At 42.4% G+C, this 25184-nt stretch overlaps 2 protein-coding genes across 3 annotated transcripts in view; both read right to left on the minus strand.

The window, feature by feature from the left end:
• Positions 1-6369, minus strand: part of GLIPR1 (GLI pathogenesis related 1) — a 20906-nt gene extending 14537 nt beyond the window's left edge. The window contains exons 1-2 of the mRNA XM_081211273.1: positions 6182-6369; positions 1592-1837 (exon numbers count right to left, since the gene is read on the minus strand). Coding sequence (XP_081067399.1) covers positions 1592-1837; positions 6182-6364 — 429 coding nt within the window. The 5' untranslated portion in view covers positions 6365-6369. The remainder of the gene's footprint in view (positions 1-1591; positions 1838-6181) is intronic.
• Positions 6370-6390: 21 nt separating this feature from the next.
• Positions 6391-23980, minus strand: LOC308596333 (GLIPR1-like protein 1). 2 transcript variants are annotated; one of them, XM_081211271.1, is made up of 7 exons: positions 23744-23980; positions 18789-18968; positions 14937-15040; positions 13773-13858; positions 12448-12480; positions 10327-12358; positions 6391-6821 (listed from the first exon to the last, which is right to left on the minus strand). In XM_081211271.1, the coding sequence occupies exons 1-6, from the start codon at positions 23927-23929 to the stop codon at positions 12195-12197; spliced, it is 753 nt and encodes a 250-aa protein (XP_081067397.1). In that variant the 5' UTR covers positions 23930-23980; the 3' UTR covers positions 6391-6821; positions 10327-12194. The 2 variants fall into 2 exon arrangements, with proteins under 2 accessions (XP_081067397.1, XP_081067396.1); XM_081211270.1 differs by having other exon boundaries at positions 18789-19046; positions 23744-23978.
• Positions 23981-25184: the final 1204 nt, after the last annotated feature.

Raw genomic sequence — 25184 nt, forward strand, 5'->3', positions numbered from 1 at the left:
GTGTATTCTTCGTGACTTGGTCTGTCAATTTATTGATTGAAGCTGTCACCTGGTCGAATTTAGCAGCTTGTTCATCAAATCTAGCTGCTTGTTCATCAGCTTTCTTATTCAATGCTGCCAGTTGGTCCAATATTTCTTTGGAGACAGGATCTAACCCTCCAGCAGCCATCTCCCCAAGAGGTGGCTGTATAGGTTGTCCTTCTTGCAGACCTGTCACAATTGGAACAGACGATCTACGTAGCTGCACAGGCAAAGTTGTTTGCAAAAGTTCAGTTTGTTTTGCTTTCTTTCCAGCCCTTGTTTTTGCTGCGCCACTCATTCCACAGCTGTCCCTGAGTCAAGGTCAAATTGTAAATCCCATGGGAAACAATCCAAAAGATAGTAAACATCCAGATATAAAAAGTTCCAAGTCAACCAGCAGTTCTCAGAGACTAATAGTTCTGCAATCCAGTAGGGGGAGCTCCCAAAAAGTTAGGAAGGAAGGAAGGATGGAAAATTCCTACTATTAAGTTCCCAAAAAAAGAGCCAAATAAAGTCCAAAACAGGGGGGGGGAACCCTCCACATTCAATTTTAACTGCAGAGAATAAAGGTTCTTAACAAAGGTGCATGCAACAGTTCCTTTTTTTGCCACTACAAAGTAGCCCAATATAACTTTATATTTATATACAGTTACCGCAGTCCGATGTTACTTGTATCCAGGCAGCCCGGGAGCCAGGCTTCGTAACTTTGTAATCCACAAAAAAAATAGAAAGAGGAACCACAGTCTTTGTCCACTTGTAAAACTGTTATCACTTTTTTTTTTTAGGTTTTAGACAGTCCAAACCGAATTTGCAAAGTAAACTCCAGCTTCTTTTAACCTCCTTTCAGAGCTTCCGCTTTAGAAAAGTCTTTGCTCGATACTTTAAACAGAGCCAGAAGACTGACTTCCTTTTTAGCGTCTCCCGCTTTCAGCCAAATTTCGCCAGATTAAGTTCAAATAAAGCCTCAGGTTTCTTACTCACGAGTAAGTTGTTTCAGTTCAGTTGTTCAAGGAAGAAAGGTCAGCGCTGATCAGCAGCAGCCGCGCGGCTTCGCTTCCGTGGAAAGAGCGATGGATTCACAGCACCGCTACCCCCTCCACGTTCCGATACCCCTTACGGGGTCTCTTCTGCGTTTCCGAGGTCTTCTGGTGCCCGCCGAACCCCACGGCCACGGGCTCACTCTACCCGTGGTTTCTCTAAGTGGGTCGTCGCTGTGCCGCAGCGCACGACCCTTTTCCGCGGAGCCCCTCTTCAGCAACTGAAGAGGACCGCCATTGCTGAACGCGCCGCCTCCGGAAGTCCACATATATGAGTTATCTTTAGAATAACCCTATTATCATCATCAATTCAGTGTCTTACTTACCCTTCACAAGGTTCCAGGACAGATCACTGCTATTTAAAAATACATTAACAGTTTAAAACATCTGTTAGTAGGTTACTACTCGTATCTGCATTTGTGGGATACTGTTATGCTTACTGATTAGGGCAAAATCCGAAGCAGAGATTTTCTGACTCACAGCACGTTAGAAAGCATACTACATCAGCTGTCAAGATGTAAGCATTGGCTTACCTGAGTGTAATGTCCACACACATCACGACAGTATCTGGTATCATAGTTGTAATGCACGACTTCATTGTACCAATCAGTGAGGGCCGAAGTCACATTAAAAATCTGAAAGGAGCCAGTCCAAATATTTTCTCCAGCTGTTGTGAAGTTGGGGTGTACCTTCCCTGGTATTTTGATGTCGGAATTATGTTGAAATAGGCACCTCTTTGCCCAGCCTTTGGCAGTCTCTGCTAGTTTGTGGTCCCAGCTCTACAGAAAAGACAGATTATTTCATTTACAATGTAATTTTTAAAATCCTAAAATTTAGAAGAATTAAGGCTCTTACAAATTTAGTCACCACCCCTCCCCCAAAACATGGAAATAAATGCCAAATTAAGTCTTCTGTGTTAACTTGAACGCATGGGTGGAGATCGCAAACCACTGTCACCATATTGTGCTGATCCCACTCCTCCACTACTTGTTATGTAAAGGTACCTTGCACCTTTAGATTTTATTTTCTTAAGCTATAATTTTTTACTTATTTTTCTAAGCCCTTTACTGTTGGCACCATATATCCACGTACCAATTTGTGCCCTACGTTTACCTACCAGCAGCTATAAGTGTAGGACAAAATAGCACAGTATCAACTTAAAATATAATTTGCTTCATTTTCACTTTAATTTTAAATAATTGCTGTTATAAACAGATATTAGCTTGTATGGTTACTGTATGTTGAAGTTTACTTTGCTACTGTTTTTTGTTTAAATCAGAATTGTTACACTATAAGGCTATTGTTGTGTTTCAAAAGGAAGATGGGAGATTCAGTTCCATCCCTCTTCAGCTTTATAGCCAATTCCCCTAAACCATGTGTCAGGGGTACAGGGACAGAGGCACAGGGAAGGCAGGAAATGGAGAGCGATGGAGAGGAATCCCAGGACAGCGAGGAAGAGGATGGCAATGACGCAGGGGATTCTATGAGTCTCTCCAGCGAATCAGAGGATTCCCAGAAGGGGGCGCCCGTGGTCAGGGCAAGGGGAGCCCCAGGGGGAGAGTGTCAGGAGCGGGGGGCCAGCAGGGGACCCCAAAGTGGCAGCTGGGAATCAGGACCAGTTTCCCCACCAGAGCGCAGCGAAGGGGGGGGGGGAGGTTCCAGTGTGCCAGGGGAAACAGCTCCGGCAGCAGAGAAAGAGGAGGGGTCAGAGCAAGCCATCGTCCCGGAAGGGGAGGAGGGCAGTGAAGGGAGTAGTATAACTGTCAAAAGGAAAGTTAGAGGTTGGGCGCGCGCGCCAAGTTCAAATGTGGAGGCGCGCGGAAGTACAGGGAGCCCGGAGGAGGAGCCAGGTCCCAAAGCCCGCAGGAGGGGGGAAGAGCAGTCTGGGGATTCAGCATCAGGGGAATCCAGGAGGAGCGGAACCCCAGCGGGCAGAAAGACCCTGCGGAAAAGGAAGGAGAGAAAGAGGTGGAGCAGCGTAAGCCTCTTAAACTGGTGCAGGGGAGGGACTGATTCAGAGGGGACTTCAACGGTCTAAGGCTAACAGACGTGGGGGCTGCACGCCTCGGTGCTGGAACCAACTATGAACTGCAATAAACATCCTTGTATATAAGAACTTGGCGTTGGTCTTTTGTGAGCTGAGACCTGAGGCAGCCCTGACACCATGCATACCCAGGTAACACTTAGCTAGGCACTGAGGACTTGCACTCTTCACTCAGGTCCACCACCTCTTCCCTATAGAGCAGGATGGTCCAAATTTTCATACCAAGTGGGCCACAATAGTACTTCAACACGGAATCCGTGAGCCACACACTGCCTTGTTGCAGTGACACCCCCTCAGTCCTGCCTTCTCAAAGTCAGCTAAGTGGGGCGCCAGGCTTTGGGAAGGAGGTACAAGTCTCTGGCAGGGTCCTGCCACCTCCTTCCCAAAGCTGGGAAAGCACTAACTAGGCTTTGGGAAGGAGGTGGGAGGACTCTAGGACTCAGAGCCCTCATATTTCCTTCCCAAAGCCCAGTACCTCCTTACTTGCAGCCCTCTGGCTCTAGAGTCCTCTAGGTTTTTCTCAGGACTTCTGATGCAGTCTTCATCCTGGTCCAGCACTCTCTGCTACCTCAGGCATTCAGCATCTGACTGACTTGCCTATAGAACTCTCTTGAAGGCTGCCTCTTGGGACGTATGTTCTTCAATGGTTGGATCTGAGGAGATCTGCAGGGATTTCTGCTCTTGGATTTTCTTAGACTTCCCAAACCTCTAAGCCCCAGTGCCCTCTGCCTGCCTCCAGCTTCTAGTTCTTCCTGCAACTGATATTCTGTCGTCTTCTTCATGTTTCCTCTGACTAAGCATGATTGAAGTCTTAAACAACCCTTTTATTTTGAGACAAGGTCTCTTTCCAGCCAATCATTTCAAATTTCAGCACGTCCCCGCAAATCAGGTTGTGACTATGGTCTAATGGGTTGAAGAATATACACTGACTGACTAGTTAGAGCCCACCAGTTTTGAATGTACTGTGCCTGTATATAAAGACAGAAACTTTGCTCCCAAACCTATCCTTGTTCTGAAAGAATTTAACTGGCAGTTAAACAGCCAAACTACCTTATTATCTCCACAACTCTCAACAGAAAGTCAAAATAGGTTACCTACAGTTAGCCATCTTCATTCAACAGTGTGAACTAACACCAACACCAACTTTCTTGTACCCCACCCATCTAACTGGGTTTCCCCAGCCACTCGGCAGCTTCCAACAAAATATAATGGAACACAATGAAACATCAAACATTAAAAGCTTCCTGAAAGAGGAACTATGTATTCATTTAAAACAAAATCTTTACCTTAGAAATAAAAATGATAAGAGTGCTACATACAGTTCTAATTTAGTTTAGGCTTTATGCATCCATACTTCAGCCCACACTCTCTTCTGCAAGCTAGGGAGTGGCAACACTGAAATTAAGGCCAATATAGGAAACAGTGAGCACCTGCTAGCTGCTTAATGATTCCTTGCTCTCCTCAGGTGCTAACCGAGTGAGCTATTGCAGAGTTGGTTATGTGGGGCAGGCAGGAGTGGGAGAATTGTGTTGGCAATGGACATGGAAGCTGGAAGTCATCCAATATCTTATGGGGAAGGGTGGGGAAGGTAAATGAACAAATAATGTTTTGTGTTAATAGCAGATTCTCTCCCATAGCTCACAGCTGCTGGGGGCTTTAGTTTTTGAAGGAAAGGGTTAGCTACCCTACACTGTCCTGATCTCTCCCCACAGCAGCAATTTAACTAAAAATAAAATAAAATTCCAACATCCGTTTAATGTAATGTGTAGTTTGACCTTCAAAAGGAAGTTGGATATATACCTGATCACCATCCCTGAAGTTTTAAAGAAAATTAGGGGAAATTGCTGGTAGAAGCATAAGCATAAAAACAGAGCGGATCCTAGCTTGGCTATTGACACTAATTAGTGCTGGTTAGTCCAGTAGTAACCTTAAAAGGAAACTGTAAGATCCAATTTGTCTTAGAGAGCAATCCAAATAAATGCAGATTTTATAATTTTCAATAGTTATCTCAATATGCCTTAAAGCCATCTACAGTTGCATCTAAGGGGCACATTGCAAAGTTTTGAATCACAATCTTAAAGTATCTGAAGAATACTTTACAGAATCTGTATCTGAAAAGAATCTGTATCTGAAAAGAATCTGTATCTGAAAAGAAATATTTACAGAATCTGTATCTGTATCTGTAAAGTATCTGAAGAATACTTTACTGAAGAATACAGATAGGTGTATCTGAAGAAGTGTGCATGCACACGAAAGCTCATACCAAGAACTAACTTAGTTGGTCTTTAAGGTGCTACAGGAAGGAATTTTTTTATTTTGACTATGGCAGACCAACACGGCTACCTATCTGTAATCTTAAAACTGTAAGCATGAAGACAAGCCTTCCACTATCAACAATGTATCATTTCCTCATAATCCTTTCTCTAAAGAATAATTTATTTTTGTACATTGCTTTGGGTTGCATTGACAACAAAAGGCAAACAATAAGCTTAACTAATAAAATAATAAAAATAATAATAGTGGTGGTGGAAGAGTTCTTTAAAACTCAAAAGCAATGACTTTTTGTTCTGATGCATAGCTGTTCCTAATAAAGGTATTGAATTCTTATCCTGTTGGGATTTACCCATAGTTAGTGCTATGTGCTTTCCAAGCTCCCAAATCAATCCAAACATTATCATGAACAAGGCACCAGTTTTGCAAGGCACCAGTGTATTCATTTGGACTTTGCTACCCAAGTTGAGCCCCTTAATTCCGATAGTTTGCATCAGATAATGCTATGAAAGCAGCATTGGTGCTATTTGGCTTGTAGGAATCAAGTAAAGGAAATAAGTGCATAAGAAACCCCTTTCAGTTAAAAACAAACAAAAAATGCAGAAATGCATTCAAAAGAACTTTAGAGGCCATGGCTAGTAAAACACAACTTACGTTTCATTAGGAAATGTGATAATGTAGAGTTACACACACACCTGTAGCATCTAATACCTTAATTAAAAACACCTGCAAAAAGTAATTTTAAATCTTCAAGACACATAAAGCAATGTTCACATTTTCCATAGGTACAGAATGAAGCATCCCTTACCATTCGTTTCATGTTGGTAGCTGGTGGATTCACGTTGGATCGGAATTTGTTATGCACTCTGACACATTCCTCAATAAACTCTGCATTTCCAATGTCTGGCAAAGTATTTGACTCATAAAAGTAGCAGGAAATAGAGAGATTCAGGAAAAGCAAAACACCAAAGAAAAAATGGATTTCTGGCATTCTCCAGTCACTGTGTTGATTTCTTAAGAGTGCCAAAATGTATTAGCTTTTTTAAAAATGCTCTTTGTTGTGCATTTGATATTTAGCTTGAAAACATCAGGCTGCCTTTTTCTCACTTGTTCTGCTTTATAAGCATAAAGACTACAGGAAATTAATCATCGGAAGGAGCTTCAGTAGAAGGCGGAGACCATGAGTCAATTTTGCATCTGAACGGTTCCTTTTCTTATACTTCCTTATATGCTTCTCTAACATCTCTTCGTATGGTATAAGTCCATTACTATTTAAGAACCATAATAAGCATTATAAAATGTCTCATGTGAGCATGTACAATAATCCTTTTTCAGTAGCTTCTTGATGCAATTTTTTAAAATGAAATAAATAAACTTCATAAAAGCACCTCTTTGGCACTGGAGATGTGTTTTCCGGATCCACTCTATTCTTTTTATTAATTTGTTTGCTGGGGAAGAGCAGGAAACAACAACAACAACAACAACAACAACAACAACAACACAAAGTAAATAATTAAAACAAATATGAAATATAAAAAAGCAAGTAAACTTTAGAAAATCCACAACTGATTACTTGTACAACAGAATATTGGAATTGCAGTGTCAATATACAGAAAAAACTGAATCACTACAAATAATATAGTAATTTAAGTAATAAGAGTTCACAATGTCAAAATATTGATAGTTGCCAAGTCTGGAGATCTGTCCATATTCCAGAATTGCATGTATAAGATGTGCAATAATTTTAAAACCTCTTCATTCCCCCCCCCCATCATTTTGGCTTGTACACCAGTCCTAGCCACATTTTTAAGTGGTTTATGATTTCAGGACTCTTTAGGGGGAAAATTACAGTACTACACACAACAGTAAAATATCCAGTCCAGAATATATAGTTCTCTCAGCAGCACTTTCTATAAACACAGGTTTAGGTACCTGCGCTTATTTAATTTCCTGCTGCCACCAGTTTCCCTCAGAAGGCTTTTAAAACCTCCTAACGGCATGTATATAAAACTTAGGTGTGAGATGGGCACCTACACTATAGACAGAATGAACCTGAAATTAAGATCGTTTGTTTATTAAAAGGATAATGTGTTATGTAACAGGATACTGACACTTACTGTATATTGGAGACCTCAAAGGCACTAGTTGACAATTTCTGAGGACTCAATAGAGAGCAGCCTCTAAGCAGCTTTTACCTCAGGCAATATTCTTTATACCTCCCACCCTAGCCAAATACCTCCAATATCCTAGTCCTGCTATTGGATACAATCTGCCTCTCTACCCTAAGTCTCCTCTGGTTGTATTTCTGGCTTGCTTGGACAGTTTAGTCAACTGTAAAAAACCTGCCTGTGTAACCATCCTCTGGTTAGACTTTTAACATAGATCAGCATCTCAGACCAACTCAGTCACCAGCTCCTTTCCCTTGATATTCGCCAGAAAGGAAAATAATTCAATGGGTATAAATACCCATGCCTCAGTTTTTCTTCTATTTTTCTTTGGTCTATTCGTCACCCCCTCCTCATCAACTCTCTTTCTCCCCTTCAACTCAACTGACTAAACTCAACTGTTTCCCGTATTGATGGTTAACTCCCAACTGACTGGATCTTCCATTCAGTTGGATTCTGCTGTCACCCAGATCAGAGAGAATTTACCTGATCCAGGCCCCACCTAGTAAATTCTCAAAGCCATCGTGTCTCTCTCCCCACCCTACAGAACCTTGCCACCAAGATCTACTGCCACAGGCCTGCAACACTGCAAGCCCCAAACCTTTACAGTCACAGAATATATATTTTTCTTTCAAAAAACATAGACATATATACAGCATTTTCCCATATTGATATATTATATTTTCTGTTTGTCCTAGTATAAAAACCATGTGGCCACCAAATATCTCACTATTATAGAAAATAATGACTAACCACATAGAGACATATTACTGGAAGAATTTATGAATCTCTTCATTCCAGGGTCAATGTGCAAATTCACGTGTTTCAGCTATGTTTTTTTAAATGAATGTGAGAATGCCAGATGTACAAGTAATGATCCATTTGTGACACAAAATAATACACAAAGCAGGAGCCGTGGGTAGACAAAGGGGTGGGGGGGCAGCTGCCCTCCCCCATCAAGTAAATAAATAAAAATACTTAACTGACCAATCATGTCACAGATAGCTCGGTTTTGCCCCCCCCCCAAAAAAAAACATAAATCCTGGCTACACCCATGGTAGACACCACTGCATTTTCAAAAGTGTGATGTTCTAAGCATGCAATTCTGTATTGATTGAATTGGACCCGAAATATATATGAACAATATGTGAAGTGGAAGTTAAGCAGCATCAACAGATTTTACAATATATAGTTGGATATGTAGCCCCCTGGTAATTTTGAGTGGGGCTATGGATCTCAATAAGAAATTCCCAATTTTTTGGGGGGTTTTTTTTTGCAAATTTCCCCTTGACAGCTAGACTATTAATACAATTTAAATTCCTATTCTCAGCATCATTCAATGACAGTTGATGCCCATTGGACCTGCCAGAGCTGCTAGTAAGTCATGTAGGAGTGGCCCATGGGATCACAGAGGCATGGCAACTTGTTCAGGTTTTCTCCTCATTCTCTTCCATGCAAACAAACAATGGACACTTAAGCAGCAGGTTTATGGATACTTAGGACACAACTAAGGGCCCATCTGCACTATACCTTTAAAGCATTATCATATCACAGTCATGGCTTCCCTGCAAAGAAGCATGACAGCTGTAGTTTGTTAAGGGTGCTGAGAGATATTAGGGAGACCTCTATTCACCCTATAGAGCTACACAGAATGGTTTAACAATTGTAGCTTTCTGAGATTAATAGAGGTCTGCTAACAATGGAGCGTGTGGATTTGATGGGGGGTTTTTTTGGAGGGGGGGTAGTTAATGTCTGGCATTCTTCTTGGCAGAGCTGTGCTACACCAGCTCTAGTGTGGAAGAGCCTCCACTGGCATCATTGTTAATATTGTTGGGAAGTTTGTTTACAACTATTAGTGTTCAAGTATTATGAAGTGTAGAAAGCAGAGGTATCTTAGCATAGGATCCCCAGACCACATTAATATAGACAGACAGAAATACAAGAAAGATAGTGATCACATACTGTCTAGGCATTTGCACACCAGTCCCAAATATGTGTCTGGCAGTAATACAACCACAACAATACATTAATGGGCAAAAGATTCAATTCCAGATTAGTGAAACTAATTAAATACAAGGTGTATATTTTGGAAAACTGATCACTTCTACTTCAAACATATTTTTTAAAAACAGCAGGAAAGAGTTGCATCAGTATTCTGAAACAAGTGTACAGGAAGTGGTTTCTTTAACATGTGTGTTGAAACAAAACCAAAACAGGGAAGCCCAGATACAGCATTTTAATCTGATGAATAAAAAATGTTTCTGGTGTATAGCAAGCTAGGACCAATTCTGAGACAGGGTGCAATTAATTAAGGGCTTATCCAGAGAAGATGGAGGTATGTTTCATAGAATCATAGAATTTGTAATCTAGTCCAACCGCCTGCAATGCAGGAATCTTTTGCTCAACATGGGATTTGAACCCACAACCCTGAGATTAACAGGAATAGTAGTAGTAGTAGCAGTAGTAGTAGTAGTAGTATCATGCTCTACCAACTGAGCAAGACAGTGGTGGTTTGTCAAGCCACCTTTAACTTTCTTAAACCTTGTTGGAGCTCCAAATGCCCACATGCAATGTTTTGGGAATTGTAGAACTTAAAGGAGAAACACTGAATTGGTTGTTTGGTTTTTAAGATTGTGGGCTGAATTTAGAACCATTCTTGTGTGAACTGGCCCTAAAGCACTCTGGCTATATAGATCTCACTCATTTGAATAGGACTTCCTCCAAACAAAATATGAAGTGGATTCTTCCCATAGAAGAATACACAAGTAAAATATTGTTTAAATCCTACATTAGATTCTTCCTTTGAAGAAGCACTTTCCCATATTCAGGCCCTTCTGCAGTATGGGGAAGCTGTTTGGCCAGCACTCCTGCCAGACAGAAAGAGAAACGTGACTTATTTAGAAGAACATTTGGCCTAGTTCTAAAGAGGACTCAGACTTAAGACGCCAATGGAGTGAGACTATATCTCCCTCCCCCCACCCCAAAGAAGTTACTGCTGGCTTATCGAAGGCTGTGACCAAGGCCTCACATTTGTGAGGTCACAAATCCACTGATATTCCCCAGCTCAGCATTGTAATAGTCAAATAAGATTAACACAATGGCTGAGTTGCTGAAAAAGCTCTTGTCAGTCACCTTGTCAGTACTAGGAGTGCATGCAACCTGGTTTAGACCCTATCCCAATTATAGACATTTTTGTCCCATGGTAACTATATTTATTCAGTGTGGGCTTGCACTGGCCATTGTGTAAGGACTAGGAGGAGCTGTTCCCATATCTGATGTGTGTTCCTCAGCTGAAGGCTCCTGAGTTCAGCGCCTTGAACCAGCATACGAAGTACAGTAAGCTGGAGACACTGCTCAGCAGGCTAGGGAAACACGTGTATACCAGGCCTGGCTACTCTGCAGTCTTCCTACTACCTGTCAGTTGCAAGGGTTGAAGGTGTACATTTTTGTTTCTTTCTGCTCCTGAAGAGTTTTCTGCACGTGCAGGGGCTCACTTGATTAACTCTGCAGATTTTACTGTTCAAGCCCTGGGTTGCTTCCACACTTTGTGTCTAAGGTATTGCTTTATCACAATTAACTGGAAATGGAATTAAAACAGTACACTAATTAATGCAATGCACTCTTCCATAGACAAGTTTTTCTTATGGTATTTACTTACAAGTAGAATCCCATTAAGCAAAGATCTGTGGTAACTTCAATTTAAAGTATATGGTTTAAAAATGTAGCTAGTTTTATTGTTTCCTGTTCATCCCTGCAGATGAATAGCTTGTTAATTACCCTTTGAATAACCACTTTGAATTGCCCAGTATGAGTTTCTGGTACACTTCTGTGCATGCGTAGGAATCCTCTACAGTCATACCTTGGAAGTTAAACGGAATCCGTTCCGGAAGTCTGTTCAACTTCCAAAACGTTCGCAAACCAAATGGTGGCTTCTGATTGGCTGCAGGAAGCTCCTGCAGCCAATCAGAAGCCATGGAAGCCCCATTGGACGTTTGGGTTCCAAAAAAAGTTTGTAAACCGCAACAATCACTTCTAGGTTTGCGGTGTTTGGGAACCAAAATGTACTCCAGCCAAGGTTGATGAAGTGAGGATTAGTTATCAAGTTCCTCTTTTCATTTATGTTGAAAACAATGTGAGTTGATCCACAGGGTAATCAACAGGTAGCCTATACTTAATATCCCAGCTAGAAAGAAAACGCAGCAATAAAGTGAGCTGAATTTGTAAAGAAGTGTTTAATTTAAAGGCACAAGTCTTCAGAAAAACCCTTGTAGTGTTTTGTGTGCCAAAACAGACATACTGCTGTTACAATTACATGAAGAAAAAAGCCTGCAAAGAACTTCGGGTGATAACATGAAAAGAACTGGACTGCTCCAGAAAAAGTGAGCAATAAAAGAATGGCAATTCCAGATACAGGTTTCTACGGATCAGTAAAACCCATAATATTGCACACTGACACACACACAATATTAGTATTCATTTTTCTGCTTTTAAAAATATCCCCAAGTCATTAAAATGAAACAATAAACTTTTTAATAATTTTATTAAATTGAAAATATATAAAACAATGTAATTAACCAAATCTATTTTTAAAAACATAAACATCCATGTACATATGAGTCTTAGATATTAAGGATAATGTTTTGTGTTATATGCATCTCATACAGTTTCTGTTTGCAGCATTAAATCTGGATAACATTTCTGTAAACAGTAAACAGTAACAAATGCTAGAAGTGTTAGTGTTGGCCTTAAAACTGCAAGTACAATACAGGAGTCATCACATATAAGCTTGTGTTCCCATGGAGGATACCATCGTGAATAGCCTATTTAAAACAAACAAACATATTTTTACTAGGCGAGAATGTCATTTTAAATGTAAACTTGAGCTATATAATTTAATTGTAATACTTACGGTTGATGTATATTTTGTCACGACTTGAATTTCCTGCACAAGGAGAAAAGTAGCATTATAGCTAGTGGAGAAACCTGTTTCACAATATTAATATATTATCAATGGGTTTTACTTGTTTTCAGTCAGAGCGCGGCAGGTAACTCAGCATTTCTACAGAATTTCAGCATCCAGAATGTGCAATCATCAGTGTATGACACAATCATTTACCGTATTTTTCGTCCTATAGGACGCACTTCCCCCCCTCCAAAAATGAAGGGGAAATGTGTGTGCGTCCTATGGGGCGAATGCAGGCTTTCGCTGAAGTGTGGAGAGCAAGAGGGGTCGGTGCGCACCAACCCCTCTCGCTCTCCAGGCTTCAGGAAGTTATCCCCCCAGCCTGGCAAGCTCCGGGAACAATGGTGAGATTGCGCAACCTCGCCTTCGCTCCCGGACCCGTTCTGGGGGCTGGGGTCGGGGGAAGCTTGGGCTTCCCCTGCCCCCAGCCCCGCAAGCGATGGCAAGGTCCCGCTCGCTGTCATGGCTTCTTTGCTCTTTGGGGCTTTGGGGGGGATTTTTTTTTCTTTATTCCCCCCCCCAAAAAAAAAATAAGTGCGCCCTATGGGCCGGTGCGCCCTATAGGGTGAAAAATACGGTATTTGGTAAAAATCAACTCATCTCCAAACTCTTGAACTTTAATTAGGCACGAATTAACAAAGAAGTCAGGATACAGCCTGAAAGCATCTCCATAGATTATGAGTTGTGTAAGCAAATCTGTGGTAATGCAATGCCTGTGACTGCATTGTCTGACACCATTGTCACACTACTGTAGACAAGGATGTAAAATTGTTGCAACCTTGAAGCTGGATTTTGTACAATTGTGTAGCACAATTCTATCATTATGATATGAGGTGTAAAAATACATGGATCTTTGGGGGGAAGGGAGTGGGAATTCCCCCCCCCCCTTTGAGTTCTTCCTAGCAGAATCTAAGACATACAGTATTAGATTGGGAGGCAGGCTTTCTTCCCGTTGGAATAGTGCAGCACTTTACTTTTTCACAGTGTTGTGAAATTGCAGCCATTTACTACAATGTATTTAAAAGATTGGGTTTCCTTCCAGGTCTTGCAGATTGTTTGCTTTGACAACCAAACCTGCCTTGCTCTAAGTTCCATGACTTGAACTTAACAGAAATATATATGTGTGTGCATACACACACATAGACACATGCATATACATACATATATACACACAAGAGAAGCTCGTATTGCTTTAAAGTTAATAGAAATATATACATATGTGTGTGAGAAAGCCTTTCATGAATGTTCATTTTACTCAGATCTGTACTTACTACATAGATGGTCTTGACAAGTGTCTCCTTCTGGGCATGCACTACAGGGCTGTCCTGTTTTGTAAGGTCTTGAAGGGTAGGTGTCACTAAGGAGCACAATTTCCAGAATGTAATAAGGTACTCAATTCACAAGCTAAACTGAAGACTAAAGGGCAAGCTATTCTGAATATACCGTATTTTTTGCTCTATAAGACTTTTTCCCTCCTAAAAAGTAAGGGGAAATGTGTGTGCGTCTTATGGAGCGAATGCAGGCTGCGCAGCTATCCCAGAAGCCAGAACAGCAAGAGGGATTGCTGCTTTCACTGTGTAGCAATCCCTCTTGCTGTTCTGGCTTCTGAGATTCAGAATTTTTTGTTGTTGTTTTCTTCCTCCAAAAACTAGGTGCGTCTTGTGGTCTGGTGCGTCTTATAGAGCGAAAAATACGGTTACTTATTTAGTTGTAACAAATAAACTGCCTATGCGTTGAGGCATCAACTAAAAAATATTAGGTTATACAATGGATTTTCCTGAGTTAGAATAGTTGAACAGTCCTATGCTGTGGATTAGATATAGACTGTGATATATACACAATTAATAAATCTGTGAAGAGAATATTTAGGACTGCCAAATGTGACCTTTAAAGTTACAGCTAAGAGGCCAACCACTGCACTGCAACCTTGATCAGTTCAGTAATGACTACATGAACTTCAACCCCTATTGAGTAATTGCTTATGTGAGGGGTCTGCAATGTGAACTTCTGAGCCTCTTCTTCTTTTTTTCCAGTGCAATTCTTTTAAGAAGCCATCACCGATTTAAAATTAAATTTGAATTAAGTGCAAGACAAATAACATGTACATTTAATTCTATGTACTTCAGAAACACCTATTTGCTTAATATCTACCAGCACTCCTTTATGGGAAAAAATTGGACACTTACAGCCAAATCCTATACATGTCTATGAAGAAGTGAGCCCTATTAGGTCCAATAAAACTTATACTCAGCTATCTATTCATAGGACTCCCTCCTTAAATATTTACAGTACTTAAGCTAAATAAAATACCAAAGCCTTAGAAAAGTTACACAGCCACTTTGTGCACGGTCAATGAAAAAATCACCTAAAATCCTACACTTCTTAGGTCACTGGCTGGGTTTATCTCTTATTCTCTTAAACATTTGTTAACTTACGTCGGACCATAATTGCAAACGAAATATTCAGTATTTCTATGTCGATCAAGTCTACGACAGAAAACAACAGCACAGCCAACCTTATAAGTAGAAGCCCGAACAACCTGGGGGGGGGGGAGCAGATTTTATTTTACAAAGAAAGGTACAATTTGTGTTAACAGTTACCAAGTCCAGGTATTTAGGCTTTAGAAATTTAGTACAAATCCTCCAGTTTTCAGAACAAAGAACTGTGAATGGTTTTCGTCTTTGGGGTCAGGATGTGGCAGAAGTGCCTTCGCTGGTGGAAAGGAACTTTTCTTAGGTTACAGCAACATCCTGCAGTGGATCAGCCTTCACCAGCTGAACCTTATCAGCCTATCTGCGTACCCTAAAAGTTACATACGGGATGTATTATTGATGATCTTCAATCTAGGGATTGTTACCTTCCACAGAGGCTGCTACATGGTATTTCCACTCAATTATTTGGTGGAATTAGCAAAGACAGCCAATTCCCAATTTGGGTTAATACAGAGTAATATTTATTTATTTACACTGCCAAAATTGCAGTCAATAAGTAATACTGTGTTGTGGCTTGAACAAAAATTACAGGATAAAAAGATCATGAGCCTAGCCAAGGGGAGTGGGGGTAGACAGCTGCTCCCCCCTTCAAGTAAAACAATAGAAATACTTAACTAACTGACCAATCATGTCAGTTCTGCCCCCCTCCCCCCCAAAAAAACCAAAAATCCTGGCTACACCCATGAAAAATATTGTTAGTTATCACAAGATTATACACGGGGCATCTAAATCCACATTCCCTTGACCAACAGATTATACTTCTATTATACAGACAAGGGTTGTCATACGTTCAGAATTTCCCGGACATTGCCGGGATTCAGCCATCGGAAACAGTGTCTGCGTGGAAATCGCTTTAATGTTTGGGAAAATCCGGACATATGGCAACACATGTTGGAAGTGTAGATTTTGGCGAATTTCCTTAAAAATAGCTCAGAAACTACTTCCTCTTCTAGATCTTACAAAAAAAGCTCAACAGCTTTGGGCAAAACTAAAAACAAAACAAAAAGCTGGGTCTGGACCATACAAAGACAGAAGGATATCAAGATTTACAGGAGGGCCCTCCATATGCCACATCCCCTCTCCCTAGGCCACACCACTAAACCCTGCTCCGCTCCCTCCTCTAGTGCTTTTGCCAGGCTGAAATGTGTTTGTGAACTTTGATAATGTCTCTTGCTTGCCACGACTGAGGGCGGAGATATGGGAGTGCACAAAACTCAGGCGTTTGTGTGGCTGGAATGTGGTTTATGGTATGAAGGTAAAATTCATAGCCTTTGCTCTGCTCATTTTTGCCTCTGGTCCCACCCAGCACCGGTGTGTAGTATGTAGCATCCAGAATGTGGGCCTTAGGCTGAACAAGATTCTTCACCCCACCTCAAGAGGCAGTAACCACGACAAATAAAACAACAAAACACAGATAAGATGAAAGGGTACAGTGAAGAGGATACAAGGCAGAAAATAGCTACAACTGGACATTTCTGTTTTCAGGGAGAAGTTTGGGTGCCAAGGATTGTGGAGCAGCCTCCATAGGGAAGACTGAATGAAATGGTATTTTAAAGACTAGGTTTCCTTAAGAGAGAGGGTTCCTGAGAGACAAAGGATTAAGACTGAAGATGAAGCAAGACAGAATAGATATGGCATGCCAATAGGCACAGGTACTGAGTTACAGCAGAGAGAACAGGTTTCTGCCTGACTGGGAGGTCTCAGGAGTGCCTTGAGCCAATCAATCAAAACAAGGTGCTCAGGTGACCAGAGGTAACTGACTTGTACTAAATGTTAATGATAAGATGATTTAAAACATGATGGACCATTTTATTCAGAAGGGGGCTGATTAATGACCGAATGAAAGTATATGCTTCTCAGAAGTGGCAAACGGTGCAGGTGCATAATTATGCGTTCCTCTCCATCCCATGTGTATTGCTTGAAAGCAGCAAGCTTAAACCAAGCTTTGCTTCTTCTGTTCTGTTTGCAAGAATGTACATTACCATTCACCTTTAGAGTGGATCCAACTTGTACAGAGTGCTGGCCAAACCAAACCTTGAATATTTGTGCAGCATGGATTCAGAAAAGATAATAGAAATGGCACGTCTCATATGCAGCAGAAGGAAGTTCCAATGGATAGGTGACACCACACTAAAGGCCCAATTCCTACATCATATGGAGTGGATCTCCTCATGAGGCGGCATATACATAAAGCCCTCTCCTGCAGAGTGCAGTGATTGGTTGGGTATATAAGGGATGAGAGAGCATTTTAGGATATACAGGGCTAACCTTCAATCATCATTCATGCCTTGCAGGTGCAAAGCCTGAGTGATTAAAGCAAACTAATCCTTCCAATACACAAATCAGGTACAGATCCAAGCCACCACATTGCTGCATCGAAGGCAGGTACTGGCACAGCACAGTGACTCCACGTGTAGCTATCCTATATCTCCTGTAAGCAAGGGTCCTTTGCTGCCGCTTGATGTTGTTTTATTATTTGTTTTAATATTGTATGCTGCTTTGTGTATTCCAAAAGAAAAGTGGTACAAAAGCATCATTCATTCATTCATGAATAAATAAATAAATAACCCGGGTGCCCATGGGGCTTGGAAAGGGGAAGATCCAAAGTTTTTACAGATATTTCAAGGAGCTTCCAGCATCTTGAACTATACATCTTGCAATTTATATACTTTGATGAAAGCTATAATTCTTGCAATTTATATAATCTCATTAAAATTATATTAAAACTGAAGTTGACAAAGATATATTCAGAAATTTTAGAAATGATCTCTACATTAATTTCTACCATTCTATGACTTGGAAGCAGACTAGAGCCAGGACAAGGTGATTTCTACCAGTCTTTCTCCCAGCAACAATCATCACCAGGTCGCAATTTCCTCAAAGCCTCTTTGGAGGGGTTGGGGGACCCTATTGAGTAGGGTGGGCTATGACATGGGGAACTGAAAGGGGCTCTAGTAGACAAGGTGCTGAAAACCAGGCAGAGAAATATTCTGTGAATGAGAATTTCTCTCTTGGAAGGTGCCTGATTTTTAGTAATCTCCTCTTCCCCTGTGCCGCAGTCCATTCCATTCAGTAGGATTTCTCGATCCACTTCGGTAGAGGTTTTTCAGGTGGCTTAGGTGCAAAGGGGATGGGAAAGTCCCGTTCTACCTCTTCTCATCAGGTAGTGCTTCTTTGGATGATGATGATGATGATTTAAATTTGTGTACTGCCCTTCATCCGAAGATAACAGGGTGGTTCACAAGATAAAAATACAAAATGAGAACACAAAATACACCATAAAACCAAAACCAGAACAAACCCCAACTCCCACAAACACATTTGAAAGGCCAAGGAATATTAATCAGCTGAAGGCCTGGTTATAGAGAAACATTTTTGCCTGGCGCCTAAAGATATGCAAAGAAGGTGCCAGCCGAGCTTCCCTGGAAAGAGCATTCCATAAATGGGGAGCCAATGCAGAAAAGGCCTGATTATATGATGCCACCCTCCAGACCTCTTGCGGAGGAGGCACATGAAGAAGAGCTTCAGATGATGATCACAGGGTCCTGGTTGATTCATAGGGGGAGAGGTGATCCCTGAGGTATTGGGATCCTGACATCATGACATTAGTTATAAATTCAATATCCAATGTCATTTATAACTAAATGGATATTTATAACTAAATGTGATAGCCTTCAGATTACTTTAAAAAGTATGATATAGAACCATTATAACAGTCACTTCATGTACTTGCTGTCTTAAGTGATCAATGTTTCTTGATGTTTTAAGATTATCTTAACTGAGAACAGAAGTTACCTGTTTATAATGTCTGCATACTTGTGAACACGAATTGTCCTGGTAATCATAGAAATCTTTATCTGAGTACCATGAATAGATGGCATTAGAAGAATTAAATGGCACTCTGCGGGCAGGTCCAAACCATATATTTTCTCCCACTGGATGAAGTTTAGGATCAGGATGGCCAGCTCCTTTTTCCTTCATAAAATGGTTATGTTGAAAAATACATTTCTGTCCCCATGCTCTAGCAGTTCTAGCTAAAGCTAGATCCCATGTCTGCAGGATACAAGAAATATATAATGCATTTTTTAAATCACATTTTCATTAGCTAACTCCTACTAGTGACTATAAATTTATTATTATTATTATGCCCCACCCATCTGGCTAGGTTTCCACATCCACATTTCAACAGAACTGCAAACATTATGCAAATATTTATTTGGATCAAGAACTTAAAGCAGAACAATCTTATACTGTACATAATATCCTCAGAAGTAAGTCCTGTTGAGTTCAATGGGGCATATGCCAAGACAAGTAGGTATAGATTGCAGTCTAAGTTGGTTTCATCCTGAAACTTGGCATTATCTAGTCAACAGTATCATAGCAACTCAAGCACTTATGCATATTAATTTAGGACAGGGTTACTGAGGTCCTTCAGGCCTCCCCATTTGATCAGCCAAAACCAGCTAAGCTATGCTCATTTATGGCATTTGTGTTCAGGCAGGGAGAGTTGCACCTGAACCCAAAAACCATTTGTACTTACCACTGATCAGCAGGACCTACAAAGCTCTTTACAAGGCACTCTGAAGCTCTGATGATCAGATGATTATCATTGCTTGAAGAGAGCCCTAACAGCCAAAGCCCCCATGGGATTCGCTAACTAGAGCTGAACTACATGAGAGTTAAATTTTCAAGAGCTTAACTTTTAAAGATGAAAGTATAGTATTAAGGTTTTTACTTTCAAAAATGTACATCCCACTTATCCCAAATTGCCTAACACTAGAGGCTTAAAACAATCATCAGTAAAAATAACACAATGAAAAATAAAACAAAGCAGCAGAAAAATTACAGTGGTGCCCCGCAAGACGAATGCCTCGCAAGACGAAAAACTCGCTAGACGAAAGGGTTTTGCGGTTTTTGAGCTGCTTCGCAAGACGAATTTCCCTATGGGCTTGCTTCGGAAGATGAAAACGTCTTGCGTTTTTTGCAAGTTTGTTTCCTTTTTCTTAACACCATTAATACAGTTGCGACTTGACTTCGAGGAGCAACTCATAGAACGCGGTGTGGTAGCCTTTTTTGAGGTTTTTGGTGATTTTTGAAGCTTTTCCAAAACTTTTCTGACACCGTGCTTCGCAAGACGAAAAATTCGCTAGACGAAAAAACTCGCGGAACGAATTAATTTCGTCTTGCGAGGCACCACTGTACTAAAAAGAACAGTAGGAGGTCTCAGCCAGCCTTCCTGGAAAAACTGTTCTTCAGCACAATCTACTCAGAAGTACAGTAATACCTCCGGTTGCAAACTGTCCTCCTTGCAAACCCTTTAGATTACGAGCTCTGCTAACCCAGAAGTAGCTGCTCCAAGGAGCAAACTTTGCCCTGGGATGCAAGTGGAAATCGCACGCCTGAGGCGCACGCAAAGCAGAAGGCCCCATTCGTGAAAGCATGCCTCAGGATAAGAATGGTTTCTGGTTATGAATGGATCTCCAGAACGAATTAAGTTCATAACAGGAGGTACCACTGTATATCCTACAATGGAAGGCGCACTCTTCCATTATATCCCAAGACAGATGGATGCCAACCAACTCCCATGTAAGTGGGTTTAGAACTGCAGCCTCAACAAGCTAGCAAAATGTAAAAAGTGATGAGACCAGACAGGTTTCTCTAAGGAGGACAGTTGAAAGGCCTGAAACAACTGGCAACTGCTTCTTGTATTAACTATACAGTGTTATTAGAATATTATGTAACATTATGCAAGAATTAATATTTGAATCTGCTTATTCTCTTATTCCTTCTCCATTTCCCCCCCCCCCACTTTTTGAATCACAACTATTAGATTTAATGCTCTGTTCTAAACTGTAAACCACCTTGAGTACATTGCTCCAAAGGCAGCATGTAGTAAAGGAAGCAGTCTAGACCAGGCTTCCTCAAACATCATCCCTGACCACTGCTCCTGCTAGCTAGGGATCATGGGAGTTGTAGGCTAAAAAAAGATCTGGAGGGCCGAGTTTGAGGAAGCCTGGTCTAGACCTAGAGATTATTCCACTGACACGAGTTCAGAAAGTGGCTTGCTTCAAAGTAATAGATGTTTATAAACAGATATTACCTGTTTTGAAATGCCTAAAAGATACAGAATTTCAAAAGCCCTAAACTGTCTAGAACCAGGATACCTGCCTAGTCCCTAGAACAGTAGTGGCAGCTGACAACTACTCAGCTATTTTCAAGATCTTGTTACTAACATATAAAGTTAAATCCCGAACAGCTTTGGGCCAAGTTCTCTTAAAGAACATTTGCCCCTATACAGTGGTACCTCGGGTTACAGACGCTTCAGGTTACAGACTCCACTAACCCAGAAATAGAACCTCGGGTTAAGAACTTTGCTTCAGGATGAGAACAGAAATCGTGCAGCGGCAGCGGGCCCCATTAGCTAAAGTGGTGCTTCAGGTTAAGAACAGTTTCAGGTTAAGAATGGACCTCCGGAATGAATTAAGTTCTTAACCCGAGGTACCACTGTACTGTATATGACCTGTAAGTTCACTTAGATGATCTGGGGAATTATTATTCTTGGCAACGCACCCAACAGACTTTAACAAGGTGGTGACCCAAGAGCAGACATTTTCCATCATTGCCCTTACACTCTCTGCAATGTCTTTCCTTCTGCCATCATATACAAAGTGTAATCTTGCATCCTGTTACTACTGAATTACTGTTTTTATGATATTGTTTTTATGTCGTATTTCTGTATACAGTTGGGAGAGCTTAAAATATTAAAGTGATTCATAAATGCTTTAAAATAAACAAGCAGAGGACAAAATAATTAGGAGGTTGTCTGCTACTTTTTCGTTCTAAATTTAATGTATTTTTGATTGTATTTTTACTATTTGATGAATTTGGGTTTGCTGTGATTTTACTGTATGGAACAGATTTGTAGCCATATTGTAGCCATTTAGCAGAATGACAGGATATACATTTTGAATAGCCTTTTTAGCTTTTGAAACAACTCCCTAGTTCCAATATCCTACCGTTACAGGCAAGTCTAAATACACATATTAGTGAACTAATATACTTTACACTTACAGCTGCCTCTACTGTATTTCTCTCTCCTACCTCTGTAATTTCCTTTGTGTGTGTTTTCAGATTGTAAGCCCCTTGGGTTATAGACCTGCCACCTCATGTTTTAGATGAGACCTTTCCAAACTGTGTCACAACACATTAGTGCGTCAGCTGCAGTGTGTAGGTATGTTGCACAAATGTTCCCCGTGCTCCTCCTGGGGCTGGAAAGGGTTTAGTAGTTTAACCTCTGGTTTGCTAATTGAACTGAATTACTGTGTCACGTAATAATGCATGTCTAAGAAGTGTGTCACCAAATGAAAAGTTTGTTTTAGATGGTGCTATAATAATTGCTATTATTTATCAGCAATGCACTATGATTATTTTAAAATGTATCAGCAAAATAACAAATTTGCCAACGCAACTGAAGTGTAATCTATTCTCAGCAAATAATACCTATTTTCTCTTTTATCATAAATGGAAGGTGAATATTTGTACAGTAGTTTCATTTGAAGGTCCTGCAGGACATAAGCTGGTTCCTAGATTGCAGGGGTTTGGAGTAGTTGACCCTTTGGGTCCGTTCCAACTCTACAATTCTATAATTCTAAACACCCATAAGATGTTGTACAAAGGTGCAGATTTACATAGGTATGGGGGCATGCTTTTCCTGAATGCAGCAGAGGCAGACTTTCACCCAGTGTAACTTGGGTGTGATTTGTTCCTGTTTGCCAATATAGCTATCCCACAGAAGGTGCCATTCTTGGCTCAGCTTCGCTATTAAAAGTGTGTCAAACATCAGTCTGGGCTTAACTGGTTGGCATTCATCTGTCTCAGGAGACAATGGAGAAGTGAGCTTTTGCGGGTGAGGTCAAACTCTTGCAAGATTGCAGGGTCTGATGTGGGAGAGACATGTTTTGTTGCAGCTGGGGCAGATGAAGGCGTCCAGTTGTGCTGCTGCAGATGGAGATGCACCAGAGTTTCTTCTCTCTCCGCTCCTCCCAGCGGTCATTTCTCCCACTTACTATGGATACATGACTTAGGCTGCCTGTCTCCAGGCACTGCGGTCCTCTGCAAGGGATTCCCTCATGGCAAGGTCGATGTTTCCGGCCTTCATGTCACCTTTGCAGCCATCTTTGTACCTCAGAGATGGTCTACCAAGTGGCCTGTTGCCGGAAGCCAGCTCCCCGCAGAGCACGTCTATGGGGACCCTGCTATCTTCCATTTTGTGGACACGCCTAGGCCAGCGCATTTGTCTAATAGGTTTCAGCGCTGGGATGTTATCAGTGCCAGGACTAAGCCCTGGAAAATGCAAATGCATATGAACAATAGAAGGCTGCGGCCCTCGAGTTACCTCACAGCTCGCTCTCACGAAGTTCGGGGGCCTGAGCACGCCAGTACCTTCCTACTGTAGTGAAAACATACCCGCAGCGAAATCCCGAAATCCGCAACAGCCTGCGAATTAGGCACGGCAGCCACTTCAGAAGGCACGTCGCTGAGTTCAATGAAGCCCCGCAAGAGCAGACTTGGTTACCCCCCCCGCCCCGCCTTTGACTTTCGCATTTTAAAAAGCGGTGGGCAACACGGAGCAGCGCTTGCCTCGCCTTCCCTTCCTCCGCACCTGAGGAAAGGGCGGCGGAGCGAGCGGCGAGCTCCCCTTCGAGCGCCTTCCCCCGCCCGCCCCCCGCCCGCATTCCGGGCACACACACCATGTGAAGCATGTCGGCGGCCTGGGGCTGCACTTCGGAGCGAAGCCTATTGTGGATGTCGACGTACTGACCGATAAAGGTCTTGTTGGTAATTCCGGGGTAAGTCAGCGGCCGAAACCTCTTCCTCCCGCGCGCGCCGTCGAGGGCGACGAGCCCAAGCAGCACCCACGGCCACAGCCTCGGCATGGCGGCGGCAGCGCCCTCGCACGTCGGAAGCGCCAGTCTGGCGTGCGTGCGGGAGGGTGCGCATGCGCGGCTGCTCTCCTTCAACGGTCGGCGCGCGAGGTCTGCTGCACGCTTCGTCGGAAGTCGACCCCATTGTGTTCTGCGGGGCTTATTTCTAACCAGGCGTCTACAGTACAGGATTTTCGCCTTACTCTGTTCTCTGATCTTTTGCTGTTCTTCAGCTTCCAGGGTTTATCTCTCGCGAGCTTTGGCTCAAATCAAGCCCTAGCCTGCCCCGCTCTCCACGCGTGTTGGTCTGATGCTGTGCGCGTCTGCAGCTCCGTTCAATTCAAAGAGAATTTCTCCTAGACTTGCCTCCAACTCATCGCTGCCGTGCACTGCCGTTCTAACCGAGTTTACTCTTCCGGAGTAAGATGGTGGTTGTTCCAAGTGTCCTGTGGCTCGCAGTCTGTTGCTCCTAACGTCTGAACAGTGGTGCAGGAACTAAACCACGCATAGCTGTCAACGTTTCCCTTTTTTTAAGGGAAATTCTCTTTTTCCGAATAGGATTCCTCGCAAGAAAAGGGAAAAGTTGACAGCTATGAAACCACGGTTTTCCTTTTGTCCGGTACGCTGCCTTTGAGACCTCATGGTCAGCCCTGGAGGCACTGAAAGCAACGGGCAGAGCACTCAAGAAACTGAAGTCGATAGCAGAAGCAATGGTGGTGGTGCTGTTGCTTCCGATCGGCTCCACTGGGCCATTTCAAACGGCATTGGGAAGGGGAGAGAAAGAGATGAGTTCAGCAATAGCAATGAAGCCCACCAAGAGAGAACGACACAGGAATGTTACCAGGGGCGCCGACTTATAAAAAATATTGGGGGGGCCCATACCGGGGTCCTGCCGCTGGTTCGCTCGGGTAGCCGGGAGAACGCAGTTCGAGGTGGCGGTGTTGGGGAGAGACCCTCGCTCAGGGCGCCACGAGACTTGGCGGCCGGCGGCCTATCTGGGGGGTTTTGGAGCGTATTTCGGCGGAGCGATTGGGGAGGAGGGGGCTTGTTGCCGGATTCTTCAGCTGGGCCGGAGATCCGCTGCTGGGGGGTCCCTGGGCCGAGTTGTGAGCACAGCCTGCTGAAGGGAGATCCAGCCGATTGCGCGACGGGGACGGCCGGGGCTCTCCGGCTAGGGCGCGCGGCTGGCTGGCTGGCTAGGGAGCAGGTGGGGAGGAGGCGGGGGTCCTGATACAGTCGGGGGCGGAGGCAGACGGGGCCGAGGGGC

The sequence above is a fragment of the Podarcis bocagei genome (assembly GCF_964188305.1).
Source record: "Podarcis bocagei genome assembly, chromosome: 10".
Classification (NCBI taxonomy): domain Eukaryota; kingdom Metazoa; phylum Chordata; class Lepidosauria; order Squamata; family Lacertidae; genus Podarcis; species Podarcis bocagei.

Excerpts from the sequence above, each read along its gene's own strand:
- LOC308596333 (XM_081211270.1), bottom strand. The coding sequence starts at position 23,929 with ATGCCGAGGCTGTGGCCGTGGGTGCTGCTTGGGCTCGTCGCCCTCGAC. Across the intron at positions 13,859-14,936 it reads GTTTGCAATTATGGTCCGAC|TGACACCTACCCTTCAAGAC; the intron begins GTAAGTTAACAA and ends TGTGCTCCTTAG. Across the intron at positions 12,481-13,772 it reads TTGTCAAGACCATCTATGTA|GAAATTCAAGTCGTGACAAA; the intron begins GTAAGTACAGAT and ends CTCCTTGTGCAG.